This window comes from Carcharhinus amblyrhynchos, chromosome 22 (genome assembly GCF_965287045.1).
Source record: "Carcharhinus amblyrhynchos chromosome 22, sCarAmb.v2.hapA, whole genome shotgun sequence".
Lineage (NCBI taxonomy): Eukaryota > Metazoa > Chordata > Chondrichthyes > Carcharhiniformes > Carcharhinidae > Carcharhinus > Carcharhinus amblyrhynchos.
In genome coordinates, this window is record NC_137345.1 from 27187663 (window position 1) to 27213942 (window position 26280).

Sequence of the window (26280 nt, forward strand, 5' to 3'; positions counted from 1 at the left end):
AGATTTATAAAATGCTTTATTCTGTAAAGGTATAAATGTATAAGATATGGAAATGTAGAGAAGGACCGGGGAAACAATATGATACTATAACTCGAATAGCAGCTTCTTGCACAGTAAGTGTAAATGGACATTTGTTCAGCAACTATTGTCTGAAATGAGGAGGACAAGGAGGTTAAAAATTGTTTTGAACCTTGGTAACCATTCATTTTTGAAATGTCTTTACAGATAATTCAAAGTGTTCATACTGATATTCCATTTTATTTCTAACAGTTATTATCTTACCATCTTGAGCTTACGTCTAGAATCATAGAATCGCTACAGTGCAGAAGGAGGCCATTTGGTCCATCAAGGCTGCACCGACAACAATCCCACCTCGGCCCTATCCTGTAGCCCCACATATTTAACCTGCTAGTCTCACTGACACTAAGGGGTAATTTAGCATGGCCAATCAACCTAACCTATACATCTTTGGATTATGGGAGGAAACCGGAGTACCTGGAGGAAACCCACACAGGCACAAAAAGAGAATGTGCAAACTCCACGCAGACAGTTATCCGAGGCCGGAATCAAACCCGGGTTCCTGGGGCTGTGATGCAGCAGTGCTAACCACTCTACCACCGTGCCACCAAACCTACTTTATAGATATGAAAGTTTCCATTCAAAATTGGGAAAAATTACTTCTTTGCTTCAGCGTATGTAGGGAAAATTTGATAAAGGAGTGATTTTAGGGTAGTGATCAAATGAAGAGATTTGACCCAAGATGTAAATTTTTATCTTTTCAGACCCTGTTGTATTTGTTGTGTATTTTCAGTATTTTTCGTTCGAAATCTCTGTTAAAGGTAAAAACTGGATATGATGGCCCATTCTGGCAGTGAGTGATGAAGGAATGCTCCGTGCTATCCATTTCGCTGACAGTCATCTTCAAAGACTTTGTAGGCTTTGCAGTGTAGAGTTCTACTCAATGTGGCATCTTTTTCAGAGCAGCACCCTCTACAGGGGATCTGTAGTAACTGTGAGTGGTTAAGAAACATATTTAATCAAGATTGAAGAATCTTCACTGAGACAGGCCAAACCAGGAAGCATAAGACAGGAAATATGAATTAGATTTAAGTGAAATAAATATTGGGAAACATAGAGATAGGAGAGGCGGAAAAAAGTGAAAAGTAAATTAGGCTGTATCTAATTATTTTTTTCCTGAAGGAATGAGATTCAAAATGTGTAATTAAAAATAGAATTTCAGGGCCAGACAGGTTGTTCAGCAGTAATTATCACTTATCATGCTCTTTGAAAACTTCTCCCAAATGTACAAGTACTAATGTTAACAGCTACTTTTTTGTAAATACCTATTGGGCAATATAAGAAGTTGTTTTCATTTCACTGCTGAGCTTTTCAGTGTGGAGTGCAACATTTCATTCTATGGAGGAATGCGGGTATCTATTGGCAGCATCTTGTGTGTTTAGCTGCAGGTGAGAGGTTTACAATTTACCCCTGTTATGATGGTGATTGTAATCAGCCTACCATAACTTTTCTCACAAAATATGCCCCATTAGTAATAGATTGTGGGTGGGATCTTGAGCCTGCACCAAGATCATCGGCGGGTTGGCACTACCAACTCATCAGGCTAGCCTGTTCCGGGATGCAGTGCCAGGGGGTGGGCTCTACACGGAGCCTCATATGCGGCGATGATCAGGGGCGTGGACAGGTCGCGGGTGGAATTCATATGACTGGGTTGCCCTTTTTAAAGGACTATGCCACTGAAGCCAATTCCTGACTCTGAGAGTCCTCGCCTCGCCAGATTGCAAATCATGCCCGCTCTTTTGTTTTTGCAGTTAAAGTGACAAGATCTAGCGAGACAACTGGCCAGTTGAGCTGGAGAGTTCCACGCCTGTTTTCTCACCAGGACTGACATTCTCGTAAGATTCTGCCCTGTATTTCAATTCATTGAACTGAAATTTGAGGCAACATTTTCTGATTATCTTTCTATGTTTTTCTGTGAAGAAGCCTGATATCTTTCATGACAGCATGGCAAAGATTTGGAAGTTTACTTGTGTGTGCAAATCCATGCCCTGTCTTGCCCGGCATCAGGCATAAAAACACTGGCACGTTGCACCACGTATGCAAACACATACTTAAGGCAGCATTAGATGGATGGTAAAATTTAATGTTAATATATTTGACACATTTATTGTAATGTGAGGAATTGTGGGAGAGAAAACAAAAAATGTCAAATTGGGAAATGCTAAATTGCCCCTTAGTGTCGAAAGATGTGTAGGTTAGGTGGATTAGCCATGGTAAGGTGGCAGAGGGGAAGTGAGGAAGAATGAAGTTTTTCCTGTTCTTCTCCCTGGTGCTAAACTGCCACCTCACATTTAAAAAAAGGGTTCTGGAGAAATGACTACACACAAGCTTGGGCACAGCAAACAGAAAATGCTGGAAAAACACAGCAACCCAGGGAACAGGACAGAGAGGAAATGGGGACAACAGTGGGATTTACCCAACAACTTGTGTGATTTGCTGTGACAGAAGGCAGCTCGCCATTGGCTGGTGGTGGTTCTTCTGGCCTTCTGGTTACAGGGAAAGGGCAAAGGGGAGGGCCTGGGTGGCAAGACCTGGCCTGTGGAGTTGGAGAATTCCACGCCAGTTTCCTCACCAGAATTGACTCTTTGCCAAATTCTCGTAAGATTCCGCCTTGCTCTTTTGGAGAGTCAATGCAGACTCGATGGACCAATGGCTTCTTTCTGCACTGTAGGGAGTCTATGGCTCTATATCTTGCATTTGTAGATGATAACAAATGAGAACCATGAAAACTGCAGCTGTCATAAAAGCTGCACAGAGTGCAGTTTGATAAGCAGCACTAAGTTCCCTTCAAAGGTCACATTCTAACTGCAGACATTTCCTGAATGCAGTGTAAAAACTGATCTTGGTTTAAATAATGTGCACAGTACCTTTGGTTTGTCACTCTATTCTTGACTTGTAAACCAAAAACATGTCATAAGAAACTTTAGAATTTCTTTCATGGCTAAGCATTGCCTGGGGTCCTCACTGAAAAAAAACAACTCTGCTGTAAAACCACAATACAGCAGAATAATTCTTCCCTAGACATTTGAACTTTAGATAATTACATGCATCTGTGTAATATGTACAAGGAGGTGAAATTCTTTATGCACATGTGCAAGCACACGGGAAACCACAGAAGGATTCTACCCATTCCAGACTGAAGGAATTGCTATATGTTGATTTATCATTCTTGGTATCTTTGCATAAGATTGCCTGAGTACAATCAATGGGCAAATATTAAACTCGAGACTGGATGCTGCAGTGGGTTATTTTATGATTCCTGTTGTTTATATAACCTTATTTGCATCTTGCTCTAACTGCTGGGATGCAAGTCTTCTCTCTCTGCCAGCTGTAAGGGGGTTGTGAAAGAAGTTTGGAAATTTCAACTCAGAAACTGGAGCATTGAGATCCATTACACAGAATGGATTCATTGCCAAAGCTACTTCAAGGTGGCATGTCTAGTGTGGGCAAAGGCAGGAGAGAATTCCATTGATACTGGAAGATTTGCTAATCTAAAATTGGGATTTAAACAATTTTTATTGAGCCAACATGGGGAACCAACCATAATTGAATTCAGTGTTGAATTTCATTGAATCATAGAACCCTACAGTGCAGAAAGAGGTCGTTCGGCCCATCGAGTCTGCACTGACCACAATCCTACCCAGGCCCTAACCCCCATATTCAAAAGCAGAATTTCTGTTGTTCCGTCTTGTCTTGCATGGGGTTCTGTGGATATGGCTTGAGTGGGATTGTGGTCAGTGCAGATTCAATGGGTCAAATGGCCTCCTTCTGCATTGCAGGATTCTATGATTGTCAACACAATCCCTCACTTCAAAAGGCATAAACAAATTGTCAAAGTAGAATGAACTTGGCAATTACTTTAAGTTTTATTTTCCTTTTTCGTTTTATTAGTCCCATTGGTCAACAAAGTTGTATTAAGACTTACAATTTGAGAAATAGCGAATTTAATCTGCCAGTAGTAATTCTAGCACCTCGGCATTTTCAGCTATTGGGTTGACAGAGAATGGGGAAAATACAACAAAACAACTGTAAAATAGTAATTGCGAAATACTGCGGATGCTGGAAATCTGAAATAAAAGCAGGAAATGCTGGAAATACTCAACAGGTCCGGCAGCCTTTGTGGAGAGAGAAAGACGGGAGGGGGTGGGGCGCAATTTTGATCCCACACTCTGTGTGTGCGGGAATGTTGGCGTGTGCTTAAAATCTGGAGAGTGCGATTTGCACCAGCAAGTTCCTGAGTTCAGATCTTTTTGGCCCTTGCCCTTGGGGTTGTGTGAAACTCATCGCAGGACCTCAGAAACTTCATTTTAATTCATTAACATGTCATAATGAGTCCTCTCTTAGTGACCTGCCCCCACACTGGATGTTCGGCAGGCAACGGCACGCTCTCATGCTGGTGCCATTTACATAAGATTCACCCAGACGTGAACCTGCCATTGGGGCCTCCCTGGGGTCATAAAGATAAACATAGCCCCTGGGGAAATCGTTGAATCATACAGCGTAGAAGAGGTCCTTTGGACCATTGGGTCCACACTGATACATCAGAAACACCTGAATTCCCATCTAAATCCATCTGCTGGCACTTGGCCCATTGCCCAGAATGCTTATCCAGATATCTTTGAAGAATGTGAGGCAACCTGCCTCCACCACCCTCCCTGGTAGCGCTTTCCAGACCATCACCAGTCACTTTCCTCATATCCTCCCTGAAGGAGAATGACATGCCTGGACAATGGCCTTGCAATGCCCCCCTTGCACTTCTCCTTTGGCACTGCCAGATTAGCACCATGCCAACCTGGTAGTGCCAACCCATGTCAAATGGCAGGCCCCAGTGAGACGCTCAAGGAGGGGGGTGGGGAGGATTCATTTAGGTGTAACGGTGGTCGGGACCGGATGGAGGAGCAGAGAATGCTGGTGATGGCTGTTGAAGAAGGGAGTTAGTGCTGGCTCACACTGTAGGCAGAAGAAGGAGGGAATGTGCTGATGATTGAGGAAGGGGCAAGGTGCTGATGATTGGGGGTATGAGGGGGAGAAAAGGCCAATGATTGGGGGGAGGAGGGTAGCAAAATACCAACTCCAATTGGGTGTGATGAAGTGGGCCCTAAGACCTCCCTGCTGGGCTGGGGCAGATTTACTCATGTTCCGATTAGATCATGACGGCACCCTGATCTCAGAGCAGTGGGCCCAACCCCGGGTTTGATGGCGTGAAACTCATCCCCTTGAGATTTTTTGGCAGCGTGCCTTAAGTTCTGGAAAGAAATCCAACCAGTTTCTCTGGAGATAAACACATGGGTTTTTCCCGCTGGAAGCAACACTGCAATTTTTTAGTAAAATTTTGAAAAAGCATCAGACAAACTCGAAATTTTAACTCTTGTTTCTCTCTCTGCAAATGCTGCCAGATGCACTGAGAGTTTCGAGCCTATCCTGTTTTTCTTTACATTAGAAAGAAGTAGTTGCTAATCTGCCTTTTAGGAGATGGGCAAAGTGCATTAGTAGCATGTGCTTATATAAGAAACCGATGATTCTAAATCCCTGGATGTTATCTAGAACAGGCTTGGAATTTGTAACAGTGCTATCTTAAGATGCATATCCAAAAGTGACTGCAAAAATGTAGCCTCAGTGTACAGTGCTGAGCTTTTAGTTGTATCTGTTTAACACAGGCCATAATACTTGCTGATTTTTCAATCTCATTAATTGTGCAAAATGAACGTGTTTATTTTGATCAACCAATTTAATTCATTGCAGCTAAAAGTTTTAACTTTATTTTGTTTAAAGTATTTACAACAGAGTGTAGGCAGTATCAGGAAATGTGGAGTAAAATTTTGTGTTGACTGGGCGGATGGGCGCGTGCCCGACCCGGAAAACTGCTTCACGTGTGGTAATATCGGGTGTGCGCCCTGACGGCATCGCACATTCGATATCTCGGTCAGCGGGTGCAGGCACAGATCAGCAGCGTGCCTGCCAATAATAATGGAGACAGTTAAGAGAACTAGAAATCATAGAATCTCTATAGAGCAGAAGGAGGACATTTAGCCCATCGAGTCTGCACGGACAACAATCCCACTCCAGGCCCTATCCCCGCAACCCCACCTATTTACCCCTATTTATCCCTCTAATCTACACATCTCGGGATACTATGGGCAATTTAGCGTGGTCAATCAACCTAACCCTCACATTTTTGAATTAAAATCCCGACTGCTGAGAATCTAATGTTGCCCATCTGATTCTCAATTTCCAATTTTGTGAGTGGACACTCAGTGCTAGTGAGTCTGAAGGCCAGTCACTGGCCCTAAATCTTCCTGCCTTTAGGTTGTTCCAGGGTAGTATGAGTGATATTTATGAAGCCTGTCAGTCAGTTGCACTCAGCTGTGTGAAGCTGGTCATTGATACCATTTGATTTGATTTGATTTATTATTATTAGCATACAGTGAAAAGTATTGTTTCTTTCTTGCTATACAGACAAAGCATACTATTCATAGAGAAGGAAAGGGGAGTGCAGAGTGTAGTGTTACAGTCATAGCGAGGATGTAGAGAAAGATCAGCTTAATGCGAGATAGGTCCATTCAAATGTCTGATGGCAGCAGAGAAGAAGGTGTTCTTGATCAGACCCTAATACTCTGACCAGGCATGTGAGAATTGTCATTCATTTCAGGACGGACCAGGTCAGCTAGGTTGCAAGAGGATTGGTTCCCCTGCATTCAGTATGCCGTTGATTGCACCCACGTGACCATCAAGGTGCCAGTTAGCCAGCCGGTTGCCTTTGCGAACAGGAAACGGTTTTCACTCAATGAACGTACGGATTGTGTGTGTGACCAGAAGACCCCGATTCAGCCGGTCTGTGAAAGGTATCCGGGCAGCTCGCATGATGCATACATTCTTTGCCACTCGCAGGTGCCCAGGCTTTTTGCTGCTTCAGCTCACTTCGATGACTGGTTGATTGGCGGCAAGGATTATCCACTGAAAAGGTAGCTGATGATGCCTGTCAGTCATCTGAGGACAGATGCTGAGGATGCTCAGATGCACATGTAGCCACAGGGCAGTGCTGGAGAGGACCAATGGGTTGCTGAAGATAAACTTCAGATGCTTCAAACAATCTGGGGATGCCCTGCGGTATCTGCCTAAGTGAGTGTCACTCACAGTAGTTGTCTGTTGTGCTGTTCACAGTCTCTCCGGGAGGAAATTCTTGAAGAGCAAGATGGTCATGCTGCGAAATCTGCCTCATACATGGTGCCAATGAAGCCTCAGATTCTGATGCCGGGCAGCCAGAGGGTGAGGATGATGAGAATGCCATCAGGAATCTACAGTAGGCAGGGATACCAGGGACACCTTGATTCAGGGGATTTTCAGATAGGCTGGCATGCCCTGCCTTCCTGCATCACCAGTTGGCACCACCTCAATCCGAAACACATAACTCTCATCCATTTTAGCAACCTGTTCCAATCCAAATAAAGTTTTTCACCCCGGACATCTCTCAAAAGGCAGCTTTGAGGCTGATACCAATGTAGCTCACAGGACATTTCTGGCTTGAGTGCAGGAAGTTACTTAAGGTGAGAAAATTAACTGAAACAAATCAAAGTAAATCCATCCAGATCATGAGCATAATTCTTCAAATGAAAAGAAAACAATAGCACTCAGTGTGGAAAAATGTTTGTGGATAGTATGTCTTGAGTTTTTGTTTGTGGGTGCTTTGTCTAGGTACCTCCCACCCTCCCCTCGCTGACAGTAGCATTTGAGGCAGGTTGATGATCTCCTTGCCCTATATGTACAAGTGACCTTGGTTGTCGTTCGCCGGTCAGTACGGCCTGAGCAGGTACTACCTAGGGAGTTTGCTCAGCAACATTGCATGGCAATTCTCAGTCACTGTGGACTCGGTGGATGGAGCAGTGACTGGCAGAAGACGGAGGAGCTGGTGCCCTCGTCTGGGGCTCCGTAAGAAGATTCCACAGAGGGGACAGCCACCTCGACCATCATTCTGAGGTGAGTCCTCACCTTCTTCTCACCAATAAAGGATGGGCAAGCATCGGTGACAAGGGTTGGTGACTCTTTCTTCTGCACAGGCATTGACCTCTTGAGCTCAGTGCCTATGAGAGGGCTTGCAGGTGTGAGCACAACCCCAGTGTTGGGACATTGTGCTTATGGAGCTGCCTCTCCATGAGAGCCGCTACTCTTTCAATGGACGAGGCTGTGTGCTCGGAGCTCAGGGTCATCCCAGCGCTCATGTCCCCCATGGAATGCAAAGCCTCCGCAATCTCTGTGAGATCCCCCATACATTCTGCTGGACATCCAATATTTGCTGCCTTTATGGGCAACTCCGAATACTTATCGTCTTCCCCGGACTCAGCATGGTGGTTATCTCCAGCAGTCCTCTGACTGCTGGCACACTGAGCACTCCCTGCCTCCACCATCTACCCCACTGAGCATGATGTGCCCTCACTGCTGTGTCCTAACAATCCATCCAACACAGTCATAACCACGAACATGCCAATATCTGTGCTGATCCTTGGTACTGAGGGATGGTATGTTGTCTATGCATTCCCCGATGTCTTGGGTCGGTCTCCTGGCTGGCATCTGAGTGATGAAAACAAAGGGTGAGATACGTGCCTTGTATCACAAATTAACTGCATAACTGAGGTCATTCTGATAGACAAATCACTCAGTCATCACTTCCAGCCTTATTCTGTCAGGCTTCACCCATTGGTCTCTCTGCTTCCTCTCCATGACCTGATCATCTGCTCATGGCTGGTGAGAATCGCCCAGGTTTGGCACCAGTGGCGGATCCCTCATAATTGTTGTGACTTCACTTCTCCTGCAAGTAAGTGCAGAGTTCCATTACCCTCACCACTAATGGCCATAATATGCTGCATTCCCCAATTCAAAACACCCCCCTCTCTGAGAGGGTTGAGAATGTTGCCACTGCTTTGGACACCTAACCTTTTGATAGACGAGAGGCTGTTGAATCATCTCTCCAGCCTTGGGGCGCACTGGCACATGTGTGCTCCGAGACATCCTGAAATCCACATACTGGAGCGGCACAGTGGTGAGCACTGCTGCCTCACAGCAGCAGGAATCCGTGTTCGAATCCCGAGTTGGGTCACTGTCTCTGTGGAGTTTGCACATTCTTCCCATGTCTGCATGGGTTTCCTCTGCGTGCTCTGACTTCGTCCCACAACCAGAAAGATGTGCGGGTTAGGTGCATTGGCCATGTTAAATTCACCCTCCGTGTATCCAAACAGGTGCCAGAGTGTGACAACTAGGAGATTTTCACAGTAACTTCATTGCAGCGTTAATGTAAGCCTACTTGTGACCAATAAATAAATAAACTTTAAATTGTTCATAACTATGGATGGGCAGCCTCCTCAGTGCCCCATACAGCACGGTGCCCACTCAGTGCCCACCCATGCTGAGTACAGAAGGTCATTGAGCCTTTTCATTGGAATTCAGAAGAATGAGGGGAGGTCTTATAGAAACATATAAGATTATGAAGAGAATAGATAAGATAGAAACAGGGAAGATGTTTCCACTGGCAGGTGAAACTTGAACCAGGGAGCAGATTTAAGACTGAGTTGAGGAGAAACTTCTTCACACAAAGGGTTGTGACTCTGTGGAATTCCCTGCCCAGTAAAGCGGTTGAAGCTACTTGATTGAATGTTTTTAAGGCAAGGATAGAAGAGTTATGATGAGGGGCAGGTGAGTGGAGCTGACCCCACAAAAAGATCAGCCATGATCTTATTGAACAGCGGAGCAGGCTCGAGGGGCCGTGTGACCTACTTCTGCACCTAGTTTTTTTTCCAGCACTGGATCCAGGTTTGTCAGACAAGGTCATGGCCAATGACCTGTGCAGCCACCTTGTTTCAGGCCTTCTTGATGAGATGTGGTGGCCTCCTCCTTCTATCCGTTGGCATTTGGATACCCCTCCTCTCTGTTATAGTCCGCACCAGGGCTTTGAGGCAGTCATCAGGGAAATGGGGCACTTGTTGGACACCGGGGCACCTCTGCCTCCTGCTGTGGCTTCCTGCAGTAGCCATGGATTCATCAGCAGCCTGTGGATGCCGCTATTAAAGTTCGCGGGGGGACCTCACTGGACATGAGGTGAACCCGCTCACTTATAGTAGAGTGGCAGCTGTGTAATTGTGGGTTTTATGACAGTAAGGTGGACCGGGGTTCGTAGTTGCTTCTGGTTCTGCATGCTTAGCGTGAAGTTCTGCCCATCCATTTCACGTTGGACTCGAGCCTACGACACAAAACTAAAAGCTGCTCGTTGTACAAAATTGCAGTGATAGCCGAGAGATGAAGGGTGGGGGATGGAAGCTTGCAATGCTGTTGAAATTAAGGTAACATTTTAGGGTTGAGCCACATTTGACCTGAGTGCCCAGGGCTGTAACTTTGTGGAAGGAAGCCTTGTCTTCTGAGATTCAGAAAGAACTCATTCTCTGTTTACGTTTAAATTAACAGGAAGTTGTAAACTGATCATGGTTGCTGAAGATTCTTTTAAAGAGCAGTTTCTGCCAATCTAAAGGAGTAATGTTAATCAATAATATGTGGGTGTGTTTTTATAGTCCAGTTAAATACATTTAAAACACCACGCACACTCACAACTGGAACAGTGAGTCATTGAATGTTTCCCAGGAAATGATACAATACCTTAAACAGCTTCCTTTTGTTTGCAATGAATTCATTGTAGCTCCCATACCTGATAATGTGAGTGCATTAAGATCCATCTTGCATAGTGGAGTTTGCAGACGTATCAGTTTAATGACCAGCTTTTTAACCGCAATCACTGCTGTAACATACTTTATATGATTTCTTTTCACCATTTACCTCAATGTTTTGTGCAATTGATCTTTCCTTTACTGATTTAGAAGTCCCTTTTGTTATGAGAAAAATACACTCTGCATCCATCATTCCTAATTACTACCTTGCAATGTTTAACAAACAAGAACAAAACTGATCCTAATGCTATAATTGATACTTTATTTTTCACAGTAACTTCATTGCAGTGTTAATGTAAGCCTACTTAAAACACTAGTAAGTAGACTTAAAACTTAATTGTGACTTCAGTAAGGAATTGTTCAATAGAAAGCATTCCATATCTTGGGCCAGATGTTATGTTCCCTCCTGCCAGTGGGATGTTACAGTTCCAGTGAAGGGTTATTTAAATGCCTCTGCTACATCCACCAGACATACTTTGGTGGGGCCACAAAATCCTGGCTGTAGCTTTTTTGTAGGAATTGCATGAATTTTTTCTACATTTGAAAGGAGCTTTTAAGTGATATTTTTAATTTAATTGATCTTTCCAATCTAATGGTAAGCCTATGGACAATGATATTATAACTTCCATCTGTTAGAGCCACAGAAAAGTTACAGCACAGAAGGAGGCCATTCAGGACATCTTGTCCATGTCAGCCTGCGGACAACCAGGTGCCCTTTCTAATCCCATCTATCTGCAACTGGCTCATACCCTTGTAGCTTAGGGCACTTAAGGTGCCGACTCGGATAGAATTTAGGATCTCTGCCTCCACCACCAACTCGGGCTGCAAATTTCAGACACCCACCACCCTTTGCGTAAAAAAATGTTCTTCTTCATGTCCCCTTTACATCTACTGCCACTTATGAGCTGTTGTATAAACTTATAATCTGTAATGGTCGATTATGATGTACATAGTATAGGAATCGACTTTTCCTTTTCACTTCTTGTGCCATCCTATGGAAATATAAGAAACAACTTTGGTGTTTTTTACAGTTAATTGGAAAGGACCCAATAGATTGGATCTATGAATGGAAATGTTGGATAAGCAGTTACTGTTGTTTTGTATCAGATCATCTGTAATGCTTCGGCTGTGTGTAATATCTGCAAACGTTTTGAATTTAACTGATTCTATTTACAACATAAAATCATGGATACATAACCCACAGAATGGGCAGAATTTAGTGTGGTGATGTGGTTTTTTTTGTCAACTGGCTGGACAGCTAGTGAGAACCCACGTTGTCCTTCCTTGGCAAGGCCCGTTGCATTAAGTGCCAATCAGGCCCTGAAATGGCAGTGGCCAGTCTTCCCCCTGGATCAAGGACCCTGAGGGTCCTACCTATCTGGCCAATTACAAGGTCTTTCCAACTTGGCCTCTGGTATATCGTATTTCTCACTTCCCACTCTCACTACGCTTTACCCTCAAGTTACTTTCACTGGCAACCATATATATATTCCTTCTGAAATTATTAGATAGATTCAACACCCAAACCTCTGTGGATCCTCCATATCTAGGCTCACAAAAGTCTCGATGGCACAGAACCCCCAAAGGGTTACTTGTTGCAAACCTTTAAAAATCCTGGTTGGCTCTGCCAGAACTGAACCAGCTTGTCCAATCCACAGTCCCTGCTTTCCCAGTCCTCAGTTGTCTTTTTTTAACCTGGTAACACAGTCTCTGCTCTATTCTTGGTGTCATCTGGCTGCTTCTTCATCAGGAATAGTTATGAACTTGAAGCTCTGAGGTCAGCTGTAATTCAATCTCCCAGTTAGCTTTCTGTTTATACTTTTGTTTTAACTTTCATCCTCATAGCACCATCAGGTCAAATGGGCATTTCTTGCAATGAAAAACATTTGCTAAGAAGTCCAAATACATTCCTTTCAGAATACTCCCAGTTTCCATTTGGATTAAAGGGTCACTCCCAAAAGAAACCACAGGTTTTTCCCCAAAGCGCAAGAGTCAGTACACAGGGATTATATGAATGCATGCAGCAATTGTATTTGTATTGTTTGGGATTAACTGGGAACCTGTGAGGTGACCTTAATTCAGTTTGGTGGAATTGTATGGAACTTGCCTGTAATTAATGCCCCTGCACAAATCCAGTGTAGAATACATGCACTTCAGGCTCCTTTTCATCTCTTTTTTTCCCCTACCTATCCTGCACAAATATATTCAAAACTAAATGCGTATTCTCTGGTAACATCACATAACACTTGTGACAGAATTGCTTCAGGATTATTATGTCTCCAATTTTGATGTCAATGTACAGATTAGCGAGGGTAAGGTTGCCCAGCCTTAATGCCATTATCCAAGAGTAAGGACTAACTACTATCATTAAACTAATCATTCAAATCACTCCATATAATTCTCTAATTCTGCTTTTGACTGTCATTGATATTTTGGTGTAGACTTCTTAAAATACAATTAACAGCATAATAATCCAATTAAGATTGAACTGTTATGAGGGAATTTTCTGAAAGGCAATATTTTAATTTTCAAAAAAATACTTGAAGAGGTTTGCTTTGCTTTGAACTTGCCTGCCTCTTCGCCCTGTGCCTAGGGATCTAACTTCAGTATCAGTCTTCAAGCTTGTCTCTCAGAATGGAACATTTCCAGCTCCAGCAGCACATTCCATAATGGGACTAGTGGAAGAATCATGGAATTCTTACAGATGCAGCAAGTCTTGATGTATTACACTGATAGACAAACTGTTCTCACATTAATCTGCAGTGGGGCCTCAGTAAATACCAGAAACAGAGGCCGCAATACTGGCTCACACCGCTCCATGGGCTGAGTGAGCCGGTAAAGTCGCACAAGAGCTGAGAAATTGGGATCGTGCCCGATTTCTCAGCTCTTGCGATCTTACTGGCACCGGATTTCCAGCGCAGCCAGCCTCTCGCCTATTTCCAGTGAGAGGTTGAATATATTATTTAAATTTATTATGAAAGTGTTTTCCAGATGATTGGCAAACCCGGCACTCAATCACCTGGGCTCACTTGGCTTTATGGCCTCGCCGGGAGACGTTCTCTCTGGCAAGGAAAAGACCTTCTCCCCATGAACAGGATACAGTCGTGTTTGCCCTTGCTGATAGAATCAGAGGCCGTTAAGGCTCGTTGGGAAGGCTGAGGGCAAGGTGGGGGGGGGGCTTCTCCTTTGCTTGGCAGTGCCAACCTGGCACCATGGCCCTGGCACATTGGCAATACCCACCAAACAGTACCAAGAGGGCGGAACCTGAATGAGACAGGGACTGGAGGGGTCGGGCCAGGTCAGGTGGTCCGATTTGGTGGGGGGGGCTGGTGGGCTCTGTATTCTGCCTGCGATTATCTGTCTGTGCGGCATGATCTGTCTGTGTGGCAGGGGCTATATTTTTGGGCAGTGAGGGGCTTGCTATCAGCCATAGGCCCCCGTGATTGCAGGAGGTGGGGACCGGGTTGAGGCTGCCTGCAAAAGCAGAGGCCTGATATCTCTCTCTTTCTGTGTCAGGCCTCTGTTGTTGAAGTGTGCAGACACAGGGGCCTGTACCTCTGCTGGTTGATCAGACTAGCTGGTGAATTAAGCCCTGTCCACTGCCTGTAATAGGTAGAAACAGTCTAACCCATTTTGTTAAGCACTATGTGCATAAGATTGGGAGTAAACACTTGCCTAAAAAATGGATCTGCAGTCTCCCATTTTTGCACTATATGAACCTTAGAATTTTTCTCGTAAAATTCCATCCAGAGACCTAATCTGGACTACACACAAAATCAATTAGTTTTTTTAAAAAAATTGAGTAAGATACGTCAAGTTATGTTACTTCGAGAATGGACAAGACTACCTATGTGAAAAATGCCACATTCAGCATCGGGGATCAAGCACCATAATTTGCCATCATGAATCCTAGAAACCTAAAAAAAATTTTTTGATCTGACCTGCATGGTAAGATGTTTGCGTTATTATGAATTTTCCTAACTCGGCTATGATGCTGGATACTTTCACATTACTTTACTTTAAACCTCAAAAGTAACTCAAAAGTGAGCATCCATGAGGTGCGAAGGGCCATTGGCAGAATTGTACTTGACCACAATCTGTAACCTCATGGCGTGGCATATCCCCCACTCTACCATTACCACCAAGCCAGAGAATCAACCCTGGTTCAATGAGGACTGCAGGAAAGCACTAGGCAAACCTTCAAGTGTAATGTCTATCTGGTGAAGCTATCAGCAGGACTACTTGTGTGCCGAACACTGGAAGCAGTACGTGATAGACAGAGCTAAATGATCCCACAACCAACTGGTCAGATCTAAGCTCTGCAGTCCTGACATAAGGGCAGCATGATGGTACAGTAGTTAGCACTGCTGCCTCACAGTGTCAGGAACCCGAGTTCGATTCCCGACTTTGGTCACTGTCTGTGAGGAGTCTGCATGTTCTCCTCATGTCTGCATGGGTTTCCTCTGGGTGCTTCAGTTTCCTTCCACAGTCCGAAAGACATGCTGGTTAGGTGCATTGGCTGTGCTAAATTCTCCCTCAGTGTACACTGAACAGTCGCCGGAGTGGGGCAACTAGGAGATTTTCACAGTAACTTCATTGCAGTGTTAATATGAGCCTACTTGTGACACTAATAAATAAAACTTTAAAAAAATCCAGTAGTTAATGGCGGTGAACAATTAAGCAATTAACTGGGGAAGGAGGCTTGACAAATATCTTCATCCTTAATGATGGAGAAGCCCAGCAAAAGATAAGGCTGAAGCATTCGCAACAATCTTCAGCCAGAAGTGGCGAGTGGATGATTCACCTCCTGCGGAGGTTCCCAGCATCACAGATGTCAGTTTCAGCTGATTCGATTCATTCTACATGATACCAAGAAATGCCTGAAGGCACTGGAAGCTGCAAAGACTAAGGGCACTGATAATATTCTGGCAATAATACTAAAGACTTGTGCCCCAGAACATGTTGTGCCCCTAGCCAAGCTGTTCCAGACCAGCTACAACACTGTCATCTGCCTGACAATGTGGAAAACTGCCCACATATGTCCTAACCACAAAAAGTAGGACAAATCCAACCCAGCCATTTGGTGGTCATGGGGTGGCACAGTGGCACAGGGCTAGCAAGCTACTCAAAGCTTCAGCGACCTGGGTTCGATTCCTGGCCTGGGTCACCATCTGTGTGCAGTTTGCATGCCCTCCTCGTGTCTGCGTGGGTTTCCTCTGGGTGCTTCAGTTTCCTTCTATAGTCCAAAGTTGTGCAGGATAGGTTGATTGACTATGCTAAATTACTCCTTAGTGTCCTGGGATGTGTAGGTTAAAGGGATTAGCAAGTAAATGTATGGGGTTACTGGGGTAGGGCCTAGGTGGGATTGTTGTTGGTGCAGACTCGATGGGCTGAATGGCCTCCTTCTGCACTGTAGGGTTTTTAATGATTCTATTCTATGATTCAGTCTACTATTGATCATTAGTAAAGTGATGGAAGGTGTTGTTGACAATGCAGTCTTGCGGTACTACACAGAAATAACCTGCTCACTGCTGTTGCTTTTGGATTTCATGATATAGAGATGCCGGCATTGGACTGGGGTGAACACAGTAAGAAGTCTCAACACCAGGTTAAAGTCCAACCAGTTTATTTGATAGTAATCTCACAAGCTTTCGGAAACGCTATTCCTTCGTCAGGTGTGTGGAAGGTTCTGATCAGAGAAGGGCATATAAAGACACACACAGTTTACAGAATACTGCTTAGAATGCAAGTCTTTACAGCTAACCTGCTATTCAAGTCTTAAAGATGCAGACAATGTGAGTGGAGATAGCATTAGACATAGGTTAAAGAGATGTGTATTGTCTCCAGACAGAACAATAAGAGAGATGTTGCAAGCCCAGGCAAGTCATTGGGGTTACAGATAGTGCGACATGAACCCAAGATCCTGGTTGAGGCCGTCCACATGTGTGTGGAACTTGGTTATCAGTCTCTGCTCAGCGACTCTGCGCTGTTGTGTGTCGTGAAGGCCGCCTTGGAGAATGCTTACCCGAAGATCAGAGGCCAAATGCCTATGACCACTGACGTGTTCACCGACAGGAAGGGAACAGTCTTGCCAACAGGGGAAACCCACGCAGACACGAGGAGAATGTGCAAATTCCACACAGACCTCTACCACACAACAGGATAGGGGCAGCAGATGCATGGGAACACCATTACCAGCAAGTTCCCCTTCAAGCCACACACCACCCTAACTTGGAAATATATCTCTGTTCCTTTGCTGTTGCCAGGTCAAACTTTTGGAACTCCTAATCCAACAGCAGTGTAGGTGTACATATAGCACATGGACTGCAGCAAGTCAAGTACAGTAAAAAGTCTGACAACACCAGGTTTTAGTCCAACCGATTTATTTGATAATACTCACAAGCTTTCGAGGTTTCCCTCTCCGTCAGGTGAATGGAGAGTTCTGGCCTCAGACAGAGCATATAAAGCACAGACATTTTAGAGATTACTGATTAGAATGCGAATCCTTACGCCTAACCTGCTGTTCAAGACCTGAAGTGGCTGACAATGTGAGTGGAAGGAGCACTGATCACAGGTTACAGAGATGTGTATTGTCTCCAGACAGTACAGTAAGTGAGGTTTTGCAAACCCAGGCAAGTCACGGGGGTTACAGATAGTGCGACATGAACCCAAGATCCCTGTTGAGACCGTCCTCATGTGTGCGGAACTTGGCTATCAGTCTCTGTTCAGCGACTCTGCGCTGTCGTGTGTCGTGAAGGCTGCCTTGGAGAATGCTTACCTGAAGGTCAGAGGCTGAATGCTTGTGACCACTGAAGTGTTCGCCAACAGGAAGGGAACAGTCTTGCCTGGTGATTGTCGAGCGATGTTCATTCATCCGTTGTCGTAGCGTTTGCATGGTCTCCCCAATGTACCATGCTTTGGGACATCCTTTCTTGCAACGTATCAGGTAGACAATGTTGGCCGAGTTGCAAGAGTATTTACCATGTACCTGGTGGATGGTATTCTCACGTGTGATGATGGTATCCATGTCGATGATCCGGCATGTCTTGCAGAGGTTGCTGATATGTTGCAAGAAAGGATGTCCCAAAGCATGGTACATTGGGGAGACCATGCAGACGCTACGACAATGGATGAATGAACATCGCTCGACAATCACCAGGCAAGACTGTTCCCTTCCTGTTGGCGAACACTTCAGTGGTCACAAGCATTCAGCCTCTGACCTTCGGGTAAGCATTCTCCAAGGCGGCCTTCACGACACACGACAGCGCAGAGTCGCTGAACAGAGACTGATAGCCAAGTTCCGCACACATGAGGACGGTCTCAACAGGGATCTTGGGTTCATGTCGCACTATCTGTAACCCCCGTGACTTGCCTGGGTTTGCAAAACCTCACTTACTGTACTGTCTGGAGACAATACACATCTCTGTAACCTGTGATCAGTGCTCCTTCCACTCACATTGTCAGCCACTTCAGGTCTTGAACAGCAGGTTAGGTGTAAGGATTCGCATTCTAATCAGTAATCTCTAAACTGTCTGTGCTTTATATGCTCTGTCTGAGGCCAGAACTCTCCATTCACCTGACAAAGAGGGAAACCTCAAAAGCTTGTGAGTATTATCAAATAAATCGGTTGGACTAAAACCTGGTGTTGTCAGACTTTTTACTGTGTTTACGCCAGTCCAACGCCGGCATACCCACAGCAAGTCAAGTAGTCAGCTCACCATCGCCTTCTCAAGGGAAATTAGGGGTGGTCAATAAATGCAGGCCCAGCCAGCAATATTCACATCACATGAGCAAATAAAAAAAACTCCATTTTAAACTGACTACAGATTTTGACATCTTGAAGTATAAATCATTTGATCTAGAACAACCTTGCAATATTGTAGATGAATAAATATGGACCATTGTGTTACAGGCACAAATTTAGAATGAAGTTGGGGAATCGGTTCCATGTATTTGGTTAAAAGTGGGATCCAGCAGCAGGAGAGGGCCTGACAGTCTCAGTCATTAACTCCAGGACTCAGCAGTCAGATCGCACCTTTTCTCCAGGAAATATTGACCGAGTCCTTGAAGCTCTGAAAGCATGTTTACATTTTTGTGACTCGATAATGCAAGATAGTTTGGGTCTTAATTATACTAAAGAGCGTAATCAGTAGGGAGAGGGTGAGGGGGTGGGTGTGTGGGGTTGGTGGATGTGTGGGGAGTGGGGAACAGAAATTTGTCTCGCACCTATAACAGCGGCACATCAGCGGAGCAGCTGTTCTTGACTCCCAATCCATGCCAGCCTAAGACAAACTCATTTGAATAGACAGGTAAGCTGTGGATGCCAAATAATGATCTTGATACAGCTTGCTCATTAGGGCTTGAAAAATTCCAACTGGTTCCAATGCCCAGGTGGCCACAGGCAGGTCCTGGGTGGGATTCGGGAGTGGGATGTGAGCCTGGGCCAACCTCAATCCACAATGTTTTTGTGGAGCCAGCTCATTTATATTGTAGGCATGATACCTGATCTGGAACCCGTAATATTAATTCTGCATTACATTTTACACTGGAAAATTCTTATCTCAAGAGTGGTGACTAATGAGAAAAATCCTGCTTCAGAATTCTGTGTCATTTCTGCTTCGGTCAATTGCGATTTTCTTTTTTCCGTTTGATTTTTGTCTCACTGTCACGTACATTATTGATGAACCTATCCTTCCAAATCTGATTGTTAACCAGAATGAACAAATTCAACTGTGCAGTGATAGGTTTGATTGTGAAAGACTATGAACGAAAAACAACTGTGTTAACATTCTTTAAGTTTCTGCTTCATTTTATGCATCAAACCCTGAGCTGTTTAGGTTGCATGAATACGTTTCTGAGATTGCTTTCTGTATGTAGCATCTGTGTCATGCATCCTTTGAAACCCTCTGCATGAGAATTAATTTTCATAGCCAGTTTAGATTTTAAAAAAATCACATTTCTGAATGGAGGTTGCTCATCTAGGTCATAAACCTTTTGAAACTCTCTGCTGAGAATTAATTTTTACAGCCAGTTTATATTTTAAAAGATCACATTTATGAATGGAGGTTGCTAAATGTGAGCTATTTGCATTGGAACTTTATTTTCTTAAAGTGCTTGGTTTGTTTTTGTTTTGTTAAAGATTGTGCCAACTGATGCATATCACATGGAATTTCGTGGCCATTTGCCTGACACCTCTGGTTTCAGATTTGGCAGTGCGTAACATTCCAACTCTCTGACCAATGTGTGTGGTTAAGATCTTTGTCCATTTTTTATCAAGGCAGTTAGTAAAGGAACTCTCCTCCCTTCACAAACCACAAGCCACAGTGGAATCTGTGACCTTGGTGACTAATGTCCAAGCCCAGAGAAGAGATAGATTTGAATTTATTTCAACATGAAGAGTTTGAAAAGTGAAGTTGCTGGTTGCAAGCTCCTTGTTCATGAATATAGTTGTTCCATTTGCATTGTATTTTTTTGCCTTTACTCTTGAGCACAGTGTTTTTATCTGTTATGTATTGTAATTATGCATTTAATATAGTAGAAACTGAAAGCAATGCCCAGAATCATAGAATCCTACAGTGCAGAAGGAAGCAATTCAGCCCATCGAGTCTGCATCAACCACATTGCCACTCAGGCACTATCCCCATAATCCCATGTATTTACCCTGCTAGTCCCCCTAACACTAAGGGGCTATTTAACATTGCCACTCCACCTAATGCACACATTTTTGGACTGGGAGGAAACCGGAGCACCCAGAGGAAACCCACGCAAACACAGGGAGAACATACAAACTCCCCACACACAGTGACTCAAGCCGGAAATCGAACCCGGGCCCCTAGCACTGTGAGGCAGTAGTGCTAACCACTGTGTCACTGCATAGCCCGCAATGCCCAGAAGAACAGTCACTCTTTTATTTTCTATCTGTCGTCTCCATGTAATATAATCAAAACTTTCTGTAAAGTGTGTTTTGGAGGCCAGGGTTTTCTTGGTATAAAATTTTATGTATCTCACAACTTTCCGAGAATTTAATTGTTGAATGGCTATTCTGCAGATCTGATGTTCATGAGATGGATTAATTTGCTTGTTCTAATCCAAAAGCTTAGTGTGGACTTCTGGTGGTCTTAAAATTCACTACAATAGTAAATATCTTCTGAAAACTCTCCACTTTTGATTGCGTACATCGGCTGCTATGACATGTTTGCTGTGCCAAGCTCTACAATGCAGTCTATCGGAATATATGATGTGGTGATGCCAGCGTTGGATTGGGGTAGGTACAGTAAGAATTCTCCCAACACCAGGTCCAACACATTTATTTGGAATCATGAGCTTTTGGAGTAGTGAAGGAGCAGTGCTTCGAAAGCTCGTGATTCCAAATAAACCTGTTAGACTTTAACCTGGTGTTGTGAGACTTCTTATTGTGGAATATAGGAAAAGAACTAGGCTATTTGACCCATTGAACTGATTCTACTTTCTTTATTCTTGAGATAAGAGAAGCCAAGAAGTATTGTTTATCACAGGGAAGTACGTAATGATTTACAACAATCTGTAATAGGACCATTGGTTTATTCGATAAACATTAGATGGTACAGTGGGAGAGTGGTTGGCACTGCATTGACCCAGGTTCAATTCCGACCTAAGGTGATTGTCGCTGTGGAGTTTGTACGTTCTCCTTGCATCTATGTGGGTTTCCTCTGGGTGCTACAGTTTCTTCCCACATTTCAAAGTTAGGTTGATTGGCCATGCTAAATTGCCTCTTAGTGTCAGAGGGATTAGCAGCATAAGTACATGGAGTTACAGGTTAGGGAATTGTTGTTGGTGCAGGCTCGATGGGCCAAATGGCTGCCTTCTGCACTGTAGGGATTCTGTGGTCAATTACAAAGTGGTGTTTTGGAAGGAAAAATGGGGAGAGGCAATATAAATTGAATGGTTCAATTTGGGGAGAGGGGGGTTACAAGAATAGAAAGACAAGGTGGCTGAACAAATAGAAAACATTTTTAAAAAGCTTATATATATGATGGCATATAAAGTAAAAACAAATAAGTTATGACAAGCATGTATGAATCACAGGTTAAGTCTCAACTGGTATATAGTATTGCTGCTGTACTTTAGGAAGAATGTCAAAGTTTGGAGAGGGTGCAGGAATGACCTACTAGACTGGGAGCAGGGATAAGGCACTTCAGTTTTGTAGAGAGCCTAGAGAAAATGGCAATGTTCTCCTCGGAACAGAGATGGCAGAGGAGTGACTAATTAGAGATATGAACAATTCCAAGTGATTTTGATGCACTCGGGTTTCCTTGGTGGCACAGTGATTAGTACTGCTGCCTCACAGTTCAATTCCTGCCTTGGGTAACTGTCTGTTAATGTGATGTTTGCATCTTCTCTTTGTGTCTGTGTGGGTTTCCTCTGGCTGCTCCGGTTTCCTCCCACACTCCAAAGATGTGCAGGTTAAGTCGATTGTCCATGCTAAATTGTCCCTTAGTGCCTCAAGATGTGTAGGCTGGAGGGATTAGCAAGGTAAATGCAAGGTTATGGGGATAGGGCCTAGGTAAAATGTTCTTTCAGAGAGTCGATGTAAACCCAGTGGGACGAATGGCCTTCTGCTTTGTAGGGATTCTATGATTCTATGTAGAGAAGCTGTTTCCACTGAATGGAGAATCAGTAGCCTGTGGAAACAGATTTAAGATAATTTAGGAGACTAAAAACCTTGAAGAGGAGATGAAAAGAAATAATTTTATGAGGAGACTTGTTATCATCTGGAATGCACTACCTAAAGGACTGTTGGAAGCAGATTCAATATCAACTTTCAAAAGGGGATTGGATAAATACTAGGAAATTTGTTAGGCAGTAGTGAAAAGAACAGGGGAGTGGGACATGATGACTGAATGGCATTTTATGTTGAATGTGCTGTAGGATACTGTGCATGGGCAACACTGGCAAGGCAAGATTACTGGCTCATTCCTATTAATCTTGATGAGATAAAGGCCAGAAATCAGGCAGTAGGCCAGTTAAAATGAGGCCCATCACTATGCTGCGGCCCATCTCACCTTGCTGCATTCTCTGGGTGTCCTGATCTTGAGCAGGAGAATTGGACCCCCACTAAATGGCAGTAGGTGGGAAAGCAGTGACAGGACATAAGCTTCCCTGTCAGATCAGGCTTGTAGGAAGTGGGGTTGTGCCATATAAGAAGTCTATTAAATAAGGTCTGGCCGGTTTGAGTTCTCTTAGAAAAGTCATTCACATGATGCCTCACTGTTGCGTTTGACATTCACATTCCTGGATTCCCAGGGTTTGTCCCTTTGGGGCTCCAGTGCACTGCTCCTCCCAACCCTTTAAAATCCATCAGTTTGGGATAGAGTTCCTGAATAATCTATGGTATGGTAAGGATGATGGGTTCCATTCCCTGAGGGCGGTTTTCATTATCCTTGCAAGGTTTGTTAAAAAATGAGAAGAAAGTAAGAATGCAGGAGGTGATAAATATGTTTGCATATTACCTAAATCCCCTCTAACAGTATTTCCCCCATTAGCCTAATCACTTAATATGGCCCTTTGAATAATGTGCACAACAGCATTTGTAGAATGTTTGTGTAAAGAAATTTGAACTCTCAATTTTTTTTTCCTCACCTACCTTGTTTCTTTTCTAGAAATCTGGTGCTGCAGGAGGAGCAAAGCCAAGAGGTAGACCCAAGAAACAGGTAGGCTACATGTTTGTTTCTGCTAATATACATAGTGCTGGGTTGAACAATCACTATATATTGGATATCCAAAATGTTAATGTTGATGATTGTGACTTCATGAAAATTAGCAGCATGCCAATCAGCAAATTTGTGCAATCATGGGCAGAGTGACTTCAAGTTATGCCTGTCTCTCTTGGTGACGTGATGCATCCTTATAATACAATAGTGAAACCCATGAATTTTAGTGGGGATTAACCCAACGCTAATTGTATAGAAATGTTAATTTGTGATGCTTAATATGCCAAACTTGTCTACAGTTTTGGTGCGAGGATGTTCAGATACATTATTTGTAGGATAAGTTGACCTGATTTTGAGATCTGTGAAACACTTGCTGTATCTTGCGACCTTTCGTGATATGCATTTACATATGGGAAGTAAGGAAGGGTGAGAATTATATTAAACTTTTGAATTTGACTACAGGTTTAGGCCTATCTATTTGGACATCAGGGTTAGCTTTTATTGTAATGATATTGATTGTATGGATTTAATTATAATTTTAACTAAACTTTTTTTTAGTTCTAATTCTGCTTAATCAGTCGCCCAATTTTTACCTTAAATTTTACTTTTCTTAATCTATTCTCTCTTCTGTAGTGTTTTTCTCCCTTTTAAGAAATAAAGTTAAATTATTTCAGTTTTCTTCAGTTTTTCTTCACTAGGCTTCTATTTTCCATTTTGATAGTGTGAGTTAGGGGGTTTTCCCCATGTCTAAGTACAAACTTAAAGACTAGATTCCGATCAGTCAAAAATCCTGGTTGTGGGGGTTAACATTGGTGCATCAGACGTAAAGCTAGATCTATCTTTCTCTTCTGTTTTCTTGACAATGCTCTTCCCTTCCCTTTCTCCACATTGTCCAAGGGGTCATTATCTACATGAGCTTTGACTTCTTGTCCACATCTGCACTCCAGCAAAGTTCACTGGATAATGACGAAGTGTGGCAATCCGTCCTACTTCAGGAACATTGCCTCGCCACCGCCATAAACCGACTGGGACTCAGCTAATTCATCACATGCTGTGGATCTAATATAACTTCACCGACGAGAGAAGCCCACTGAGCCATTGTCTAGCCCCAGGTCAATTTTTGCCGCTTCTACTTTCAAAGTGTGGAAAGGGGTGTTGAAATAGGATGTTTGTGGTGGATTCTGCAGTCAACCAGCACCTGAATGAGGAAACTCGGGTGCAGTGCTGAAGAATTAGAATTTGAGTTCATTTTTGTACATCTGCGTAGACTGTGTTCCCATGAAACTGCACAAGTTGAATAGCTTTCATCAACATACCAAGAAGAGCATAAATATTATTTGGACACAGTTTCTTCTGTTGTATTTAAAAAAAGAAGAAAAAAATGATTGTACTGGCGGCAGTAATTTCCAAGCTTTTATTTGAATTGTTTGCCATGTTTCACTACTTGTAAAAAGGAAAAAAAAAGCTGTTCCCTGTCACACTTACCTCTCTCTACCAATGCTACAATTTGGACAATTTCTGAGTTCCATATTGTGCACGCTGCCATGAAGATTCCAGAAAAGTGATGTATAATTTATGAGCAGATTATCACAGTTTTACCACTTCCTTCCTGACTTTGCAGGTTAGTTGTTTCATTTTATTTTGCTGTTGTACACTGGTTTGCTACCTTCCGTCAATAAAACCATCCGTTCCCTCAGCTAAACTAACTCCATAGAAGAAGATGGATTCTTCTGAACCACAGCAACAAAACAACCAGAATTCAACTACTTTCACAAATCCTGGGCTTAGCACAGCAGAAAATGGCTAAAATGGAATCTGAAAAGGAGCAAATCCTAAAAGCAAGAAGCCCCCTGCATGTTCTGTGCTCGCTGATCTGTACCTGTTGACCTTTGAATGGCCTTTGAAGAATAGATCCTCTTCATTAATATTTTTCAAAGCACGTACTCCATACTGTAATCTAATCCATTCATTTGCTTGAAATTTGACAGGAAAGTGGTACAAGGAGGACTCCTTTTTTTGTTTTGAAGTTGTCCTGTCTCCCCATTTTTGATTGCCCAAATTAAACATTTTTGCTCTTAAGAATACCCAGAGACAACTTGCTTCCCAGTTTTTCCTGGCCCCCTCCTGTATAATCCATACATAATTAGATGGGGAAAACACATGAAAGTGATGAGTTGACTTGCATTTTCCTCATATCAATGCAATAAGAAGCAGCCTGCCATCGCTCAGAGTCTCGGCAGGAACCCACAGCTTGAGGAGGTGTCAGCGCTCTTTTAATCTCTCTTGGATTGATCATTCTCAGACTCGGTGTGATTAGAGTGACTGTGCCATATTGGTGCTTGATGGTCATAATATTGTTCAGAGGATAAGACTAATAACATTAACAGACACTCTGAGGAAACTCAGCTTTAAAACCAGAGCGTGTGCTAACTGTCAAATCAGCAATAAAAGAAGGTAGGGTCGGAACAGAGCGTTTGAGTCTTCATGTGTCCCACATGCTGAGATGGACTGGATGATGCAGCATTGACACAGTGAGCTACATTTTTACTAATATGAACCTTTTTTTTCCCTTCCTTTTCTCACCTGCCATATTTAAGCCGTGGATGCACACTGAGGTTACAGTTCATTGAACAGAAATTCTCTTGAACCTTGTCTAATTGGACATTCTTCATGTCGCTATCCGTACTGTGAATGTTGGCTTCGGGAGACATCACAACTAAGTCTGATCATGTCTTTAACTAACATTCACCCATGTTGATGTTCCATCAGCATGTCTGGATAGCGATCAAGAGGGGAACTCTGATAGA

The 26280-nt window shown here is 43.5% G+C and overlaps 1 protein-coding gene across 6 annotated transcripts in view; it reads left to right on the forward strand.

Annotated features, from left to right (window-relative positions):
* The window catches only part of hmga1a (high mobility group AT-hook 1a), a 102576-nt gene that overhangs the window by 9461 nt on the left and 66835 nt on the right, over positions 1 to 26280 (forward strand). For all 6 annotated transcript variants that reach the window (XM_080209797.1, XM_080209799.1, XM_080209800.1 and 3 more), the window contains exon 4: positions 23423 to 23473. In XM_080209797.1, the coding sequence (XP_080065923.1) occupies positions 23423 to 23473 (51 nt within the window). The remainder of the gene's footprint in view (positions 1 to 23422; positions 23474 to 26280) is intronic.